At 42.6% G+C, this 15326-nt stretch overlaps 2 protein-coding genes across 6 annotated transcripts; one reads left to right on the plus strand and one right to left on the minus strand.

The window, feature by feature from the left end:
* Nucleotides 1-2811: 2811 nt before the first annotated feature.
* Nucleotides 2812-7512, minus strand: c10h2orf69 (chromosome 10 C2orf69 homolog). Its single transcript, XM_064975755.1, has 3 exons — nucleotides 6918-7512; nucleotides 5799-6028; nucleotides 2812-4520 (listed from the first exon to the last, which is right to left on the minus strand). The coding sequence occupies exons 1-3, from the start codon at nucleotides 7251-7253 to the stop codon at nucleotides 4043-4045; spliced, it is 1044 nt and encodes a 347-aa protein (XP_064831827.1). The 5' UTR covers nucleotides 7254-7512; the 3' UTR covers nucleotides 2812-4042.
* A 463-nt stretch (nucleotides 7513-7975) lies between these two features.
* ftcdnl1 (formiminotransferase cyclodeaminase N-terminal like 1) lies at nucleotides 7976-15324 on the plus strand. Of its 5 annotated transcripts, none has more exons than XM_064975760.1 (6): nucleotides 7976-8044; nucleotides 9094-9212; nucleotides 9341-9436; nucleotides 9740-9895; nucleotides 12236-12424; nucleotides 12713-15324. In XM_064975760.1, exons 2-6 carry the CDS (start codon nucleotides 9098-9100, stop codon nucleotides 13150-13152), a joined length of 996 nt encoding a protein of 331 aa, XP_064831832.1. In that variant the 5' UTR covers nucleotides 7976-8044; nucleotides 9094-9097; the 3' UTR covers nucleotides 13153-15324. The 5 variants fall into 5 exon arrangements, with proteins under 5 accessions (XP_064831832.1, XP_064831828.1, XP_064831831.1 ...); XM_064975756.1 differs by lacking the exon at nucleotides 7976-8044 and adding an exon at nucleotides 8285-8708; XM_064975759.1 differs by lacking the exon at nucleotides 7976-8044 and adding an exon at nucleotides 8285-8529.
* Nucleotides 15325-15326: the final 2 nt, after the last annotated feature.

The raw sequence follows: 15326 nt of genomic DNA on the forward strand, positions 1-15326 counted from the left end.
GCTAGAGCTACTCCGGTCAACGAAGTGCTGGTATTGTGAAGTGGAAACATCTAGAAGCAACAGCGGCTCAGCCACGAAGTGGAAGGCCACACATGCTCACAGAACGGGACCGGCGAGTGCTGGAGTGTGTAAAAAAAAAAAGAGTATGTCCTCGTATGCAACACTCACTCTTGAGATCCAACTGCCACTAGAAGCAACTTCAGCACAATAACTTTGTAGGGAGCTTCCTGAAATGTGTTTCCATGGCCGAGCAGCCGAACACAAGCCTAAAATCACCATGTGCAATGCCAAGCTTCGGCTGGAGTGGTGTAAAGCTCAATGCTCTTGATTTGACTCTGGAGCAGTGGAAACGCATTCTCTGGCGGGATGAAGCACGCTTAACCATCTGGCAATACAACGGACAAATCTGGGTTTCGCGGATGCCAGGAGAACGCTATCTGCCGCAAGCTGTAATGTTTGGTGGAGGAAGGTCTGGGGTTGTTTTTCAGGGTTCAGGCTAGGCCCCTTAGTTCCAGTGAAGGGAAATCTTAATGCTACATACAATTACATTCTAGACAATTTTGTGGCAACAATTTGGGGAAGGCCCTTTACCGTTTCAGCATGACAATCCTCCCCCCCATCCCCCAAGATGTCCATGCAGAAGTGGTTTGTCGAGATCGGTGTGGAAGAACTTGACTGGCCTGAATTGGAACGCCGACTGCGAGTCCAACATCAGTGCCCGACCTCACTAATGCTCGTGGCTGAATGGAAGCAAGTCCCGGCAGCACTGTTCCAACATCTAGTGGAAAGCCTTCCCAGAAGAGTGGAGGCTGCTATGGCAGCAAAGGGAGACCAACTCCATATTAATGCCCATGATTTTGGAATGAGATGTTCGACTAGCAGGTGTCAACATACAGTGCCTTGCGAAAGTATTCGGCCCCCTTGAACTTTGCAACCTTTTGCCACATTTCAGGCTTCAAACATAAAGATATAAAATTGTATTTTTTTGTGAAGAATCAACAACAAGTGGGACACAATCATGAAGTGGAACGACATTTATTGGATATTTCAAACTTTTTTAACAAATCAAAAACTGAAAAATTGGGCGTGCAAAATTATTCAGCCCCCTTAAGTTAATACTTTGTAGTGCCACCTTTTGCTGCGATTACAGCTGTAAGTCGCTTGGGGTATGTCTATCCGTTTTGCACATTGAGGGACTGACATTTTTTCCCATTCCTCCTTGCAAAACAGCTCGAGCTCAGTGAGGTTGGATGGAGAGCATTTGTGAACAGCAGTTTTCAGTTCTTTCCACAGATTCTCGATTGGATTCAGGTCTGGACTTTGACTTGGCCATTCTAACACCTGGATATGTTTATTTTTTAACCATTCCATTGTAGATTTTGCTTTATGTTTTGGATCATTGTCTTGTGGAAGACAAATCTCCGTCCCAGTCTCAGGTCTTTTGCAGACTCCATCAGGTTTTCTTCCAGAATGGTCCTGTATTTGGCTCCATCCATCTTCCCATCAATTTTAACCATCTTCCCTGTCCCTGATAAAGAAAAGCAGGCCCAAACCATGATGCTGCCACCACCATGTTTGACAGGGGGGATGGTGTGGTCAGGGTGATGCGCTGTGTTTTCATAATGTTTTGCATTGTTGCCAAAAAGTTCAATTTTGGTTTCATCTGACCAGAGCACCTTCTTCCACATGTTTGGTGTGTCTCCCAGGTAGCTTGTGGCAAACTTTAAACAACACTTTTTATGGATATCTTTAAGAAATGGCTTTCTTCTTGCCACTCTTCCATAAAGGCCAGATAAGTGCAATATACAACTGATTGTTGTCCTATGGACAGAGTCTCCCACCTCAGCTGTAGATCTCTGCAGTTCATCCAGAGTGATCATGGGCCTCTTGGCTGCATCTCTGATCAGTCTTCTCCTTGTATGAGCTGAAAGTTTAGAGGGATGGCCAGGTCTTGGTAGATTTGCAATGGTCTGATACTCCTTCCATTTCAATATTATCGCTTGCACAGTGCTCCTTGGGATGTTTAAAGCTTGGGAAATCTTTTTGTATCCAAATCCGGCTTTAAACTTCTTCACAACAGTATCTCGGACCTGCCTGGTGTGTTCCTTGTTCTTCATGATGCTCTCTGCGCTTTTAATGGACCTCTGAGACTATTACAGTGCAGGTGCATTTATACGGAGACTTGATTACACACAGGTGGATTGTATTTATCATCATTAGTCATTTAGGTCAACATTGGATCATTCAGAGATCCTCACTGAACTTCTGGAGAGTTTGCTGCACTGAAAGTAAAGGGGCTGAATAATTTTGCACGCCCAATTTTTCAGTTTTTGATTTGTTAAAAAAGTTTGAAATATCCAATAAATGTCGTTCCACTTCATGATTGTGTCCCACTTGTTGTTGATTCTTCACAAAAAAATACAGTTTTATATCTTTATGTTTGAAGCCTGAAAATGTGGCAAAACTTTGTCATTTTTATTTTACTAGGCAATTCAGTTAAGAACAAATTCTTGTTTTCAATGACAGCCTAGGAACAGTGGGTTCTGCCCCTGAACTGCCTGTTCAGGGGCAGAATGACAGATTTGTACCTTGTCAGCTCAGGGATTTGAACTTGCAACCTTTCGGTTACTAGTCCAACGCTCTAACCATTAGGCTACCCTGCCGCCCCAATGTAGTGTACCTTAAAATGCATTTTGCATCATGATTGCTGTGCCAGACATGCATGCAGCTAGGTATAATCAACCATTTACAAATATAAAAAGTGTTTATGACTGAAATAACCACTATATACACACACACATTCCAACAGTATTGTATCTTTTAAGAGTTGTTCATTTATTTCTAAATGGGCAAATCATACAACAGCAGCTATGGAATAGCATGTCTTAAACAAAAACAGCATTTCAAAATGGAATGGCTATGAAGTAGAAAAGTACATTAATTGCATTTCAGTAGCCATTGAACCAATCACCAGAAATCCAGCATGGTAGGTAATGCAAAAGCAGCTCTATAAGCTTACCAAGAGATATCACTCTAGTCTATTAGAATACAGTATGAATGCTGAACATCAGCCTGCAAGATTAATTTAAGCTAACCTCCAACTCAAAGTTCATCACTGAACATAAATCAATTTACAAGACAGGACATTCTGACCCAAGCAACATCAGGAAATGTAGTTGTTCCACACAAACACCAAGTGTTCCTTGGTGAAACAGAGGCCCACTCTAAGTCACCACAGTATGTCACTTGACATCAAGACAATGTTCAATGGAAGGAGCTGATGCACTTGAGGAATAGTCAACTGTTGCCCCCGAAATATTGCAAGAAAATAAACTTTACTCAACCACATTGGACATTGGATCAAAGCTACTTTTTAGATTACAATCAATGTGTTGTATTTCACAAAAAGGCAAAGGTTACAATCAAGGTTAGATAATCTGACAATTGACAGGTCTGGCCCTTGATTTTAAGACATGCTCCGGAACTTTGGCAACTAGTAAGTACAGCATTTTTTAAACCTTCCGCTATGGGCTGGATGTTAAAGTGTAGTTCATACATGCATAATCTATGAGCAGAATTACTGTACTACCTAAATTAAACATGAAATCCCTAGTTAGAAAGTGACTTTACTGGATTCTGGCAAATGTTCACATGCAAATAGCCCTTATTCGGTACAATATGCAAACTTTGTCTATGGTAAAGGCCAATCTAGTAGAAGTAAGGAAATATACATTCCTTGGAGAAACGACAGAGGGGTGTCTCGATAAGGGCAATGCATTCCAATTGGAATCTGCATGCTTGGATTTTAAAGTAAATTATATTTGAGCCCTTAGATCATGAAATATGAGGTCTAGGAAGATAGGGATAGTGATAGATTGACTTCTGCATGAAAGGAAGAACCAAGAGGGATGAATGAGACCCAACTAGCTTTATCCCCTTGCATTAAACCAGAAATTTGCAAATCGAATCAAGCTTTGCCAGTATTATTATTTTTTTTTTTAAACTTTGCATGCCAATAGACAATCAGGAATGAACAAACGCCTCAGAAATCCTGGATGATCCGGAAGTGGTTCTCGATGGATGCGGGCTCATCCTCAAAGTGTATCTTCTGGCTGAGTCGGGCCCCTAGATCCTCAAGTTTCTTGACAAAGCGCCCATGCTCTCGGCCCACCCAGGCTCGCATGGGGTCACACACCTCGTACGGTGTCACGTGGGCGTGGACCGCAACCCCGCTGGCCGCCAGTTCCCCCAGCGCCCGCTTGTCAGTCACCCAGGTCTCGCTGCCTCCCGGGTGGCCACCATCCAGCCAGTACATGTCTGAAAGGCGCTCCACAAATGGCCCCATCTCCGGGTCAGCCCGTGCCCTCGCCAGCTCGTACACCATCTGGTTGAGCACCACGCAGCCTTTGCTGAAGCCCACCACGGCCAAGGAGAAACCCGGGGCGACTGTGTCGCCACCCCTTTGAGGCGGGAGGGGGTTGGGCAAGCCAGCGCGCTCCATGCCGTTGCTCAGCAGTGCCCTACAAATTAGTTATAATTGAGTCATTTGGCAGATTATCTAAAGCAATTTACAGTAAGTTAAGACAACTGTATCAAAAATAAGTGCATTCAGACCCTTGACCTTTTCCCACATTTTTCTTAAAAGTTAGACTTAAAATCCATTTTAGATTTTTTTTAAACAATCCTCAATCTACACACAATACCCCATAATGACAAAGTAAAAAACAAGTTTAGAAATGTTTGTTAATTTATGTAAAAACTTTATTCCATTCATCTTTCCCTCGATCCTGACTAGTCTCCCAGTCCCTGCTGCTGAAAAACATCCCCACAGTATGCTGCTGCCACCATGCTTCACTGTAGGGATAGTGCCAGGTTTCCTCCAGATTTGATGCTTGGCATTCAGGCCAAAGAGTTGAATCTAGGTTTCATCAGACCAGAGAATCTTGTTTCTCATGGTCTGAGAGTCTTTATGTGCCTTTTGGCAAACTCCAAGCGGGCTGTCACGTGCCTTTTTACTGAGGAGTGCCTTTTTACTGAGGAGTGGCTTCTGTCTGGTGGAGTGCTGCAGAGATGGTTGTCCTTCTGGAAGGTTCTCCCATCCTCACAGTGGATCTCTGTCAGAGTGACTATCGGGTTCTTGGTCACCTTCCTGATCAAGGCCCTTCTCCCCCGATTGCTCAGTTTTGGTCGGGTGGCCAGCTTTAGGAAGAGTCTTGGTGGTTCAACATTTCTTCCATTTAAGAATGGAGGCCACTGTGTTCTTGGGGACCTTCAATGCTGCAGCAATTTTTTGCTATCTTTCCCCAGACATGTGCCTCGACACAATCCAGTCTCGGAGCTCTACGGACAATTCCTTTTGACGTCATGGCTTGGTTTTTGCTTTGATGTCAACTTGGGGACCTTATAGACAGGTGTGTGCCTCTCCAAATCATGTCCAATCAATTGAATTTAGCACAGGTGGACTCCAATCAAGTTGATGAAACAGCTCAAGGATGATCAATAGAAACAGGATGCACCTGAGGCCAATTTTGAGTCTCATAGTAATGGGTCTGAATACTTAGGTAAATAAGGTGTTTAAAAAAATCCTACAAGTTCGCAAAAATGTCTAAACCTGTTTCCGCTTTGTCATTATGGGGTACAGTGTGTAGATTGAGGAAGAATAAATAAATTTTAGAACAAGGCTATAATGTAACAATGTGGAAAAAGTCAAGGGGTCTGAACATTTAACGAATGCACTCTAGGTAGTGGGTGTTAGTGACAAACACAGTGCTAGAATAAAACATTATGAGATGGGATACCTCAGGTGGCGAAATGCTCCGTAGTCAGGTGAGTGCTCGGGCGCTCCAAACAGGTTGCTCTCCACAAAGTTGTGATAGCAGCTGAACTTGTGCAGGTACATGCGGGAGGCTCGGATCACCCACACGTGGCGGTCAGGGAAGCGGCGACCCAGGGTGAGGGCGACGTTCTCCAGGCTCCAGGATAGCCACTGCGCCCCCTCTGGCTGGAGCGACATCTCCTGCTGGAAATTCTAGGGATGAGAGATGGACAGAGGAACAGTGGTGTACGAGATAGACGGGGAGGAGTGAGTTGGGTGGAGGTGGAGAGAAGTGGGGAAAAGGAGAGGGGGTCAGTGAAAATAGACAGATGGGGTTGAGGGTGGGGGAGATGGACAGAAGGGAAGGGGTCGAAGAGGGAGAAAGAAAGATGGGGTGAGTCACCTGGCTTAAAGCAGCTTAAGAAGGGTTCATGTTTTTGTGCATCATGGCAACGAAATAACAACCGCATCAATTGGGAGATAACACCCGTTCTGCAGTGTCCTGCAGTTCGCCTAACAATGACCATGAACTAATTCTGAGGAAAAAAATGCTACCCCTTCCGTCAAGTCTAACCTCATGTCTTTGGTCCTTGGGTGAAAGACCAAACTTACTAAACTCGTTTTTAAACTATCCTCCTCCCAATGGAGTTTAACACATCAGGTGAAAGAGTGGTCCCTAATGTGATCATGGTGTGGGGTTGCATACAATGAACACATTCATTAACAATTGCTGAGCATCCCACTCGCAACAACCCGAGAATACTAACATTCCCTCGGAAATACTAAGACACCCTTGGAATCATAACATTTTAGTAGGCTAGCCTGTTGGAACTCTTGGAATGGATGTTATTATTTGTGGGCAGGAGTATGTGAATTAGACACTCCACTTGAAATGTAAACAACCACAGCTGTAACCAATTTAGCTAACAGGATTATAGGCTGGCTATGCAACGGCCTTTCACCCTTATGCTTGGCATCAATTGGCATACGTGTATAATGTTACCAACCTGCATAATGTCATGACAAATGGCTGAGATGTTCATTTGATGGCAAAATAAGTGATATTAAAATGTACCTGCCTGACAAAACCCACACCTCTCACCTGTATGTCTCCAGGGAAAAACACAACATGTGCACTTGGATCTTCGGCGTCTGAACCGCACCGTCCCTGTGAATCCGAAGTAACGTTACTGAGTAGAAGCAAGTCGTTGACTCGGTCCGGTTGGCATCCCGGAATGTCGACCAGTCTCCGCAGTCGCGGCGGGCTCCCAGGGCGTGTTTCCTGGACTCCAGGCAGACAATGCTCTGGAGGCTCGAATGGCGATGAACCTGCTGCAGCGCTCATTGCTTTGGCTGCACAATGAAAGCCCGTTGCAACTCCACGAGCGGTTATCATGGGGGCTAAAACCGGATTAATGTAGTTTAGACGCAAATGCATGGCCAGTTAATGAACAGCATCCGAGGCAGACATACGACAATGAACGTGCAAAACGATGCAACATCGACAACATAGTCATAAACAGCTTTCAACCTTATGTCGTTGTAGTTCCTCCTCAACATCCTTGTTTATTCTGGACGTTGATAATTTTGTCAACCTGGGTGACGCTAACTGTTGTTGTCTTTGCATTTTGGTCCTCCACGTGTCGCTGTTTGCCAAGGACGTCAGCACGGGAACCAGCCCTCATCCGGTTCCTGCAATCAAAATACGAATTGCGCATGATCACAGCAAAGACCGTACAATATAAAGATGGGCAACAAGCTGCTTCTCCAATAGAAAACCCCGATCACGCTTGTAGTAGGCAAAGTCATGGTGTCTTTTGCATGCGAAACTCATGCACTGAAATACGTCATCGGTTCAAACTGTCGTCTCGCGCCAAACTGCGCATGTGCAGACCGTGAAATCAAAGGCAGACCTTCAAAAAGTTGTTTTGGATGAAAACGTGTCAGTTGGTCACTTTTATGAGGTTGGCGGCCCGACTCTAGGTTGTGCTTTTAGATTTTGAGAAAATGGACAACTAAGGAAGAATTTGTCACTTCTCTAAATTACCCTGGCCTGTTTTGCATGCCTTCCCGGAAGTCTCGCGATGTTGTCTCTCGATTTATAAACTCAATGGTTGAAGTTTGAATTTTACCACTGAGTTACTAAACCCAGAGGTGCAACATCGCGAGAGGCTTCTGGGAGCGCTTGAGAAGCAGACCAGGCCGGGGTTTAGGAAGTCAATTACAGAAGTGACTAATTATTCCTTAGTTGTTAATTTTCACAAAATCTAAAGGCACAACCTAGATTCTAGCCAATGTTTTAAGTAATTGAACATCTTATTACGCTATCCTCGTGAAAGTAACAAACTGCCACGTTTTCATTTACATAAAAAATATATTTTGTATCGAAGTTGTGCCTTTGATTTTGACAGCCTGCACTAGCGCAATATGGCGCGACAGTTAGCCCAGATGATGTGTTTCTGCGCATGCGTTTAGTTTAGCGGACGTTGCCTTTACAGCGTTGACAAGTGTGACATGGTTTTTCTATGGCTTCCACATCTCTCGTGCGGGCCTGATAATAGCCATAATGTAATACTTGCGTTCTAATAACCTAGTGACGACCGATTTCTATTGGATAGGCAGTTTCTGAATCACAGATTTTGCAACGTGTATAAATTTTTCGCTTTACAGTAGACACTTGATTGACTGTGTGTTGGCATTTTTCGTGGTTATTAGTACGTAAGTATTACATTATGGCTACATATCAGGCCCACACTAGAGATGGTTAGCATGGCATGTTTTATATATTAATGAATGCATTTATGAACTGCGCTTGCTTTCTCGTCTTGTGTAACTGTATTGGCCATGTTTGGATTTTTATAATTTTGGTTGATGACAACATTCAAAACTACAAGTGGGATATTCCTTTGACACAGATGCATTTGTAATTTTTCTATAACAAAATGTACTCCATGTTTATGTTTGATATGTTGTTTATGTTATGATGGCGAGATATCACATACTTTTCGATCAACCAAGCTGCAGTTTGCCACATAATGTTGTAGACATATTGACATTTTTGGGATGAAAATGTTACCATTCTCCATGAAGTTGTATTTAAATGGAGCAAAACAGATAATACAAAATGAGAACTTTTCAAGCATCAGAATATAGTAGAGAGACTCAAGGAAATACAGTACAGTTGTCAAATAACTGGTGTTTAGCTACAATTTGTATCTGGTGAAATAGACCACTGCAAAATCAGCCTACCTAAAGTTCAGTGACATGGGTTCCTTCAGGGGGATGGCTCATAGTGCCATAGGCCAGCGTCTGGTCGCCTGCCTCCTCAATGTCTCAGAAGCCCGCAGGAAGGAATTGGTGGAAACAGTGGCCAGGGCAGCTGTATTTGACAGTAATGGTGAGTTACCCCTGTAAAAATGTTTCATTGTTCACTGCATAAACAGTAGTAACATAGTTATGATTTAACAAAATATGATGGTTTCTTCATGGATTTATGCATCTTTCCGATTGTATGCATATTTTCAGGCGGACGGCGAGAAGGGACAACAGTGCTCAACATCTTTAATGATCAAGACTACAACCGGTCTGTCATCACCATCGTGGCCAGTATTGACTGCATTAGTGAGTATCTGTCCTTTTTTTGGGGAAAAACAACAACTACACTAAGGGACATTTTCTACAGGCTTTGTTCAGGATCACAATGTTACAATAAATATGACAAGTACTTAGCAAAGGTCTTCATTATTCTCAGACAATCTTTTACTCTTATGAGGGGCAGTGGTATAGTAACCCCTGAAAACGGCTGCCTAAACATTTTTCAAGCAGACCAGGAATTAAGCACCCTAATTTAACCAATAACTGAACCGTGATTTCACTTGTGTCATTCCAATAATAGAAGGCGTTGTCAATGTGTTTCTGTTGCAGAGGAGGCAGTGCTGTCTGCGTGTGAGCAGGCCTGTCGACTGATTGACATGAGTGCCTATGCAGGCGGCCACCCAACGATGGGCGCTGTGGACCTGGTGCCCCTCTACCCTCTGGGAGAGGAGGTGGGACTGGGGGACTGTGCCAAGGAAGCTAGAGGTGTGTGTGTGGTGTGCGTGTGCCTGCATGTATGTGTCTACACATTAAAGCTTTGACCCCCCTTTTCTCTCTTCTCAGTTCATCATGTTGTATGCTGTATACGTGTGAATTGTGAGGCGACTACTGCAGTGGTGTATGTACAGTGTCTTCAGAAAGTATTCATACCCCTTGACCTATTCCACATTTTGTTGTTACAGCCTGAATTCAAAATGGATTACTTTTTTTTGTCTCACCCATTTACACACAATACCCGATTCACTAATTTGCTTGTAAACAGTTAACAATCTAATTGGCTACCAAATGTTCTTGTCAAACTTTCAACAGAGTAGCTAGCAAGCAACAAGATATGCCAAATAACTCCATAATAACGGCTTTAGTATGTTGACCATTCAGACACAAATCACATTGCCAGGAATCAGATTTGTGTCTGACCTCAAACCACTTACGACAGTGGTTTGAAATGTGGCTCGAAATATCCGATTCATTTGCATTTTTGGCTGTTCACCTTTCAGGAAAAGGAACCGATTCGAATCGGATATGCACACATTTCACTTCAAACTGCCAATGTGAATAAGGCTTATGAGTTTTCCACATCTGGATTGTGCAACATTTGCCCATTATTCTTTTCAAAATTCTTGATACCATTTTCAGGTCTTGCCATAGATTTTCAAGTTAATTTATTTTTTATTATTTTTTTGTTTGTTTTTTAAACCTTTTTCTCCCACTTTCATGGTATCCAATTGGTACAGTATAAGTCGGAAGTTTACACACACCTTAGCCAAATACATTTAAACTCAGTTGTTCACAATTCCTGACATTTAATCCTAGTAAAAATTCCCTGTCTTAGGTAAGTTAGGATCACCACTTTATTTTAAGAATGTGAAATGTCAGAATAATAGTAGAGAGAATTATTATTTTCAGCTTTTATTTCTTTCATCCCATTCCCAGTGGGTCAGAAGTTTTACGTAAACTCAATTAGTATTTTGTACCATTGCCTTTCAATTCATTAACTTGGGTCAAATGTTTCGGGTAGCCTTCCACAAGCTTCCCACAATAAGTTGGGTGAATTTTGTCCCATTCCTTGTCACAGAGCTGGTGTAACTGAGTCAGGTTTGTAGGCCTCCTTGCTCGCTCACGCTTTTTCAGTTCTGCCCACACATTTTTTATAGGATTGAGGTCAGGGCTTTGTGATGGCCACTCCAATATCTTGACTTTGTTGTCCTTAAGCCATTTTGTCACAACTTTGGAAGTATGCTTGGGGTTATTGTCCATTTGGAAGGCCCATTTGTGACCAAGCTTTAACTTCTTGACTGATGTCTTGAGATGTTGCTTCAATATTTACACATAATTTCCCATCCTCATGATGCCATCTATTTTGTGAAATGCCCCAGTCCCTCCTGCAGCAAAGCACCCACACAACATGATGCTGCCACCCCCGTGCTTCAAGATTGAGATGGTGTTCTTCAGCTTGCAAGCTTCCCCTTTTTCCTCCGAACATAACGATGGTCATTATGGCCAAACAGTTCTATTTTTGTTTCATCAGACCAGAGGACATTTCTCCAAAAAGTACAATCTTTGTCCCCATATGCAGTTGCAAACCGATATAGGACTCGTTTCACTGTGGATATAGATACTTTTGTACCTGTTTCCTCCAGCATCTTCACAGGGTCCTTTGCTGTTGTTGTGGGATTGATTTGCACTTTTCGCACCAAAGTACGTTAATCTCTAGGAGACTGAACACGTCTCCTTCCTTAGAGGTATGATGGCTGCGTGGTCACATGGTGTTTATACTTGCGTACTATTGTTTGTACAGATGAACATGGTACCTTCTGGAAATTGCTCCCAAGGATGAACCAGACTTGTGGAGGTCTACAATTTTTTTTCTGAGGTCTTGGCTGATTTCTTTTGATTTTGCCATGATTTCAAGCAAAGAGGCCCTGAGTTTGTAGGTAGGCCTTGAAATACATCCACAGGTACACCTCCAATTGGGTCAAATGTTGTCAATTAGCCTATCAGAAGCTTCTAAAGCTATGCCACCATTTTCTAGAATTTCCCAAGCTGTTTAAAGGCACAGTCAACTTCTGATGAACTGAAATTGTGATATAGTGATATAAGTAATATAAGTGATATAAGTAAAATCTGTTTCTAAACTATTTTTGGGAAAAATGACTTGTGTCGTCATGCACAATGTAGATGTTCTAACCGACTTGCCAAAACTATAGTTTGTTAACAAGAAATTTGTGAAGTGGTTGAAAAATGAGTTTTAATAACTCCAACCTAAGTGTATGTAAACTTCCGACTTTAACTGTATGTGTTAACCCATCCTCTCACCCTGTCCAGCGGTGGCTGCTGGGCTGACTGAACGGGTCAGTGGCACCAGTGCTTTCTTCTTTGGTTGGGCAGACTCACCCCAGCACCGAGGCCTGGCGCAGAGACGCAAGGAGATGGGCTGGTTCAGGAAGAATCCGGACACAGGAGCCAGCCGGCCAGACGTAGGGCCCCTGCCACAGAAACGATATGGCCTCACAGGTTAGCACTCGCTTAGGGCTTGGCGGTTGGTGGATGTCCTGTTTACGCAAATACTGAGAGGTGATTTTTAAAACATAGGGTTAGGCGAAATTTGCATGTTTCATTCTGAGGACAGGCCCTCAGTGCCCCCACATTACACTCTCATGAAGTATAGCACAGAGAGAGCGTACCCAGTAACCACTAATTGGGCACATTTGAAAATAACCGTATCTCTGTACCTTTTAGTTCGCACCGTCTTGTGACTTTTTGTCTGATCTTCTGACCTTTGACCCCACCATTGCCATGCAGGCGTCGGAGCTAGTCCCTACGTCATGAACTGCAACGTCACCATCGACACCCAGGACCTGGCTCTGGGGCGCAGCATCGCCATGTCGATTAGGGAGTCTACTCCTGGGGGAATACCGGGGGTGCAAGTGCTGGCCCTGCCACACGAGGGTGCCGTGGAGATAGCCTGCAATGTGGAGAGCATGAAGGGGAACCCTCCTAGCCAGGTTGGGGAGAGGGGCGAGCCGTGGCCCACCTTCAGTATTGGTGGGCAGCCATACTGCCACGCCCCAGCATCTCTTATCACAGCCAGGGTGGCAGAGCTGGCAGGACGGCAGGGGGTGGCCACTAAGGGCACGGCGCTGGTGGGGTTCACGCCCTATGAGTGCATAGGCCTGGCAGAGAAAGCTTTGTCATTGGGCATCGCTGAGTTCTGGAAAGAACTGCGCAGGTTACACATGTAACCTTCCAAACTTTACTACAAAACCTCAACGTTTTGTATTATTCAGGTTGATTGAACGAAGAATGTAAAAGGACATGCAAGCTGTTATCGGCAAGGTTTAAAGCATATGAATTGCACAAATGCACGACTATTACACAACAGTTTTGAATCTGTGGGCTCTGGATTTGATGTAGCACATTTGAACAAGGATATTGTACAGAGAATCTCATTTAGTGTGGTGATCATGGTTGAAAACTTCAACGCCATAGACCTTAACTGTGATCATCTTAAAACCTCTTAGAGATCGGGCTACTTTTTTCAACATTCTGTTAAAAATCACGCAACATTACAACGTCCTGCTACTCATGCCAGGAATATAGTATATGCATATGATTAGTATGTGTGCATAGAAAACACTCTGAATGGTTAAATGGTGTCTGTGACTATAACAGAACAAGTTCCGTGGTCAAAATCGCAAGGAAACCTGATCACAAAATCGACGGAGAAAAAATCAATCCGCCAGTCTATGTATTGTCTATTGGAAGGAAAAATACTTAAGGGTGAGATTACAGTTCCTACAGCTTCCACATGATGTCGCCAATGTTGTGATTTCGATTCAACTAAATCCTTGGTCATCTGAGTAATAGCCACATCTGGCTTTCAGGTCCACAGCTGTGAAAAATGGAACCGGAAAAGTTGGCTACGTTTTTCAAACTTGTGCCTATTGAATACAGATCGCTCCGTGATCAATTTGATCGTTTATTAACGTTTACTAATACCTAAAGTTGGATTACAGAAGTAGTTTGAAGTGTTTTGTCAAATTTATAGGCAACTTTTTTAATTTAAAAAAATAACGTGTTTAAAAACGGTGTTTTTCCTGGATCGGTCTTCATAAATGGACATTTTGGGTATAAGGACCGATTTAATCGGGGAAAAAAAGACCCAATTGTGATGTTTATGGAACATATAGGAGTGCCAACAAAGAAGCTCGTCAAAGGTAATGAATGTTTTATATTTTATTTCTGCGTTTTGTGTAGCGCCGGCTACGCTAATTCCTTTGTTTTACGTCCCCTTCTGGTATTTCGGGGTGTTGCATGCTATCAGATAATAGCTTCTCATGCTTTCGCCGAAAAGCATTTTACAAATCTGACTCGTTGGCTAGATTCACAACGAGTGTAGCTTGAATTGAGTACCCTGCATGTGAGTTTTAATGAACGTTTGAGTTTTAACGAGTGCTATTAGCATTTGGCGTAGCGCATTTGCATTTATTGTTGGCAAGGTGGGACGCTAGCACGTCGGGTGGGCCAGAGAGGTTAATATAAGTACTCATCAAGACACAAAGGGACAAATTACCAATTTAGAGTTGAGGTAATAATTTCTTGTAAATCATTTAACAATGTCATTGGGATACTAACACAATTCATTTTGTTAAGCGTGCATATCTCAAGTCAGAGTAACACTGAAAGTGCTGCAAAATATTGCAATTTATTGTTCTATTAACAGGTTAATCCTTCTTTATTTGACTTTAAAGAATAAACATGACTTTACTATAACTTTACTATTTTCATATTATTGTTTATAATTCTACCGAAAAATATATATTATCATGAAATATATTAAAGGTGCGTTCTGTAACATTCTCATGTTCAAAACTCTAAAACTACCATTAAGATTGGACTCAATGAGAGTAAAAAAAAGCAACTGTGTATCCAGACCAAAGTGTGTACACACCTGTTGGAGGAAATTATAGTTGAAATGAATAATTATGTATACATTTAAATTAAAACCATTCATTTTAATACTATTATGTTATGTAACTGACTTGCCTAGTAAAATAAAGGTGGTATGAAATGTATGGGTTTTTGATTAAACTAGGACTGAAAATGTAGGTAAAATGAATTAATTATCTGTACCTTGCGGGTTTAAGGGAGAAGGAGGGTATATCTCTTTAGACAGATAAGAATGTTCTTTGATGTTCCATTAGTGGAGAAGAGTATGTCTTTTAGACAGATTGGAATGTTTGCTTTATAAGGGGAGTAGGAGACAATCTCCAGACCTGAAGACACTGCGCTATTGTGTGGATCGGAGAGAGTGTGAGAACTGATGACGTCATTTTTATCTTCTCTTTAAAATGTAATGTTCTTTGTATTTTGGGCCAGTACTCATCAAGAATAAATGCTGAACTTGTTTTTAAGA

The sequence above is a fragment of the Oncorhynchus masou genome, chromosome 10, assembly GCF_036934945.1.
Source record: "Oncorhynchus masou masou isolate Uvic2021 chromosome 10, UVic_Omas_1.1, whole genome shotgun sequence".
In the NCBI taxonomy this organism is placed as follows: Eukaryota; Metazoa; Chordata; class Actinopteri; order Salmoniformes; family Salmonidae; genus Oncorhynchus; species Oncorhynchus masou.

What these genes read in the sequence shown, in the direction of transcription:
- c10h2orf69 (XM_064975755.1), bottom strand. Translation starts at nt 7,253, where the DNA reads ATGCATTTGCGTCTAAACTACATTAATCCGGTTTTAGCCCCCATGATA. An exon ending in TTTTCCCTGGAGACATACAG is followed by an intron (nt 6,029 to 6,917) that starts GTGAGAGGTGTG and finishes TCTCATCCCTAG; the next exon opens with AATTTCCAGCAGGAGATGTC. An exon ending in GGAGCATTTCGCCACCTGAG is followed by an intron (nt 4,521 to 5,798) that starts GTATCCCATCTC and finishes ACTAATTTGTAG; the next exon opens with GGCACTGCTGAGCAACGGCA.
- ftcdnl1 (XM_064975756.1), top strand. Translation starts at nt 8,590, where the DNA reads ATGTTTTATATATTAATGAATGCATTTATGAACTGCGCTTGCTTTCTC. An exon ending in GACAACATTCAAAACTACAA is followed by an intron (nt 8,709 to 9,093) that starts GTGGGATATTCC and finishes GGGTTCCTTCAG; the next exon opens with GGGGATGGCTCATAGTGCCA. An exon ending in AGCTGTATTTGACAGTAATG is followed by an intron (nt 9,213 to 9,340) that starts GTGAGTTACCCC and finishes GCATATTTTCAG; the next exon opens with GCGGACGGCGAGAAGGGACA.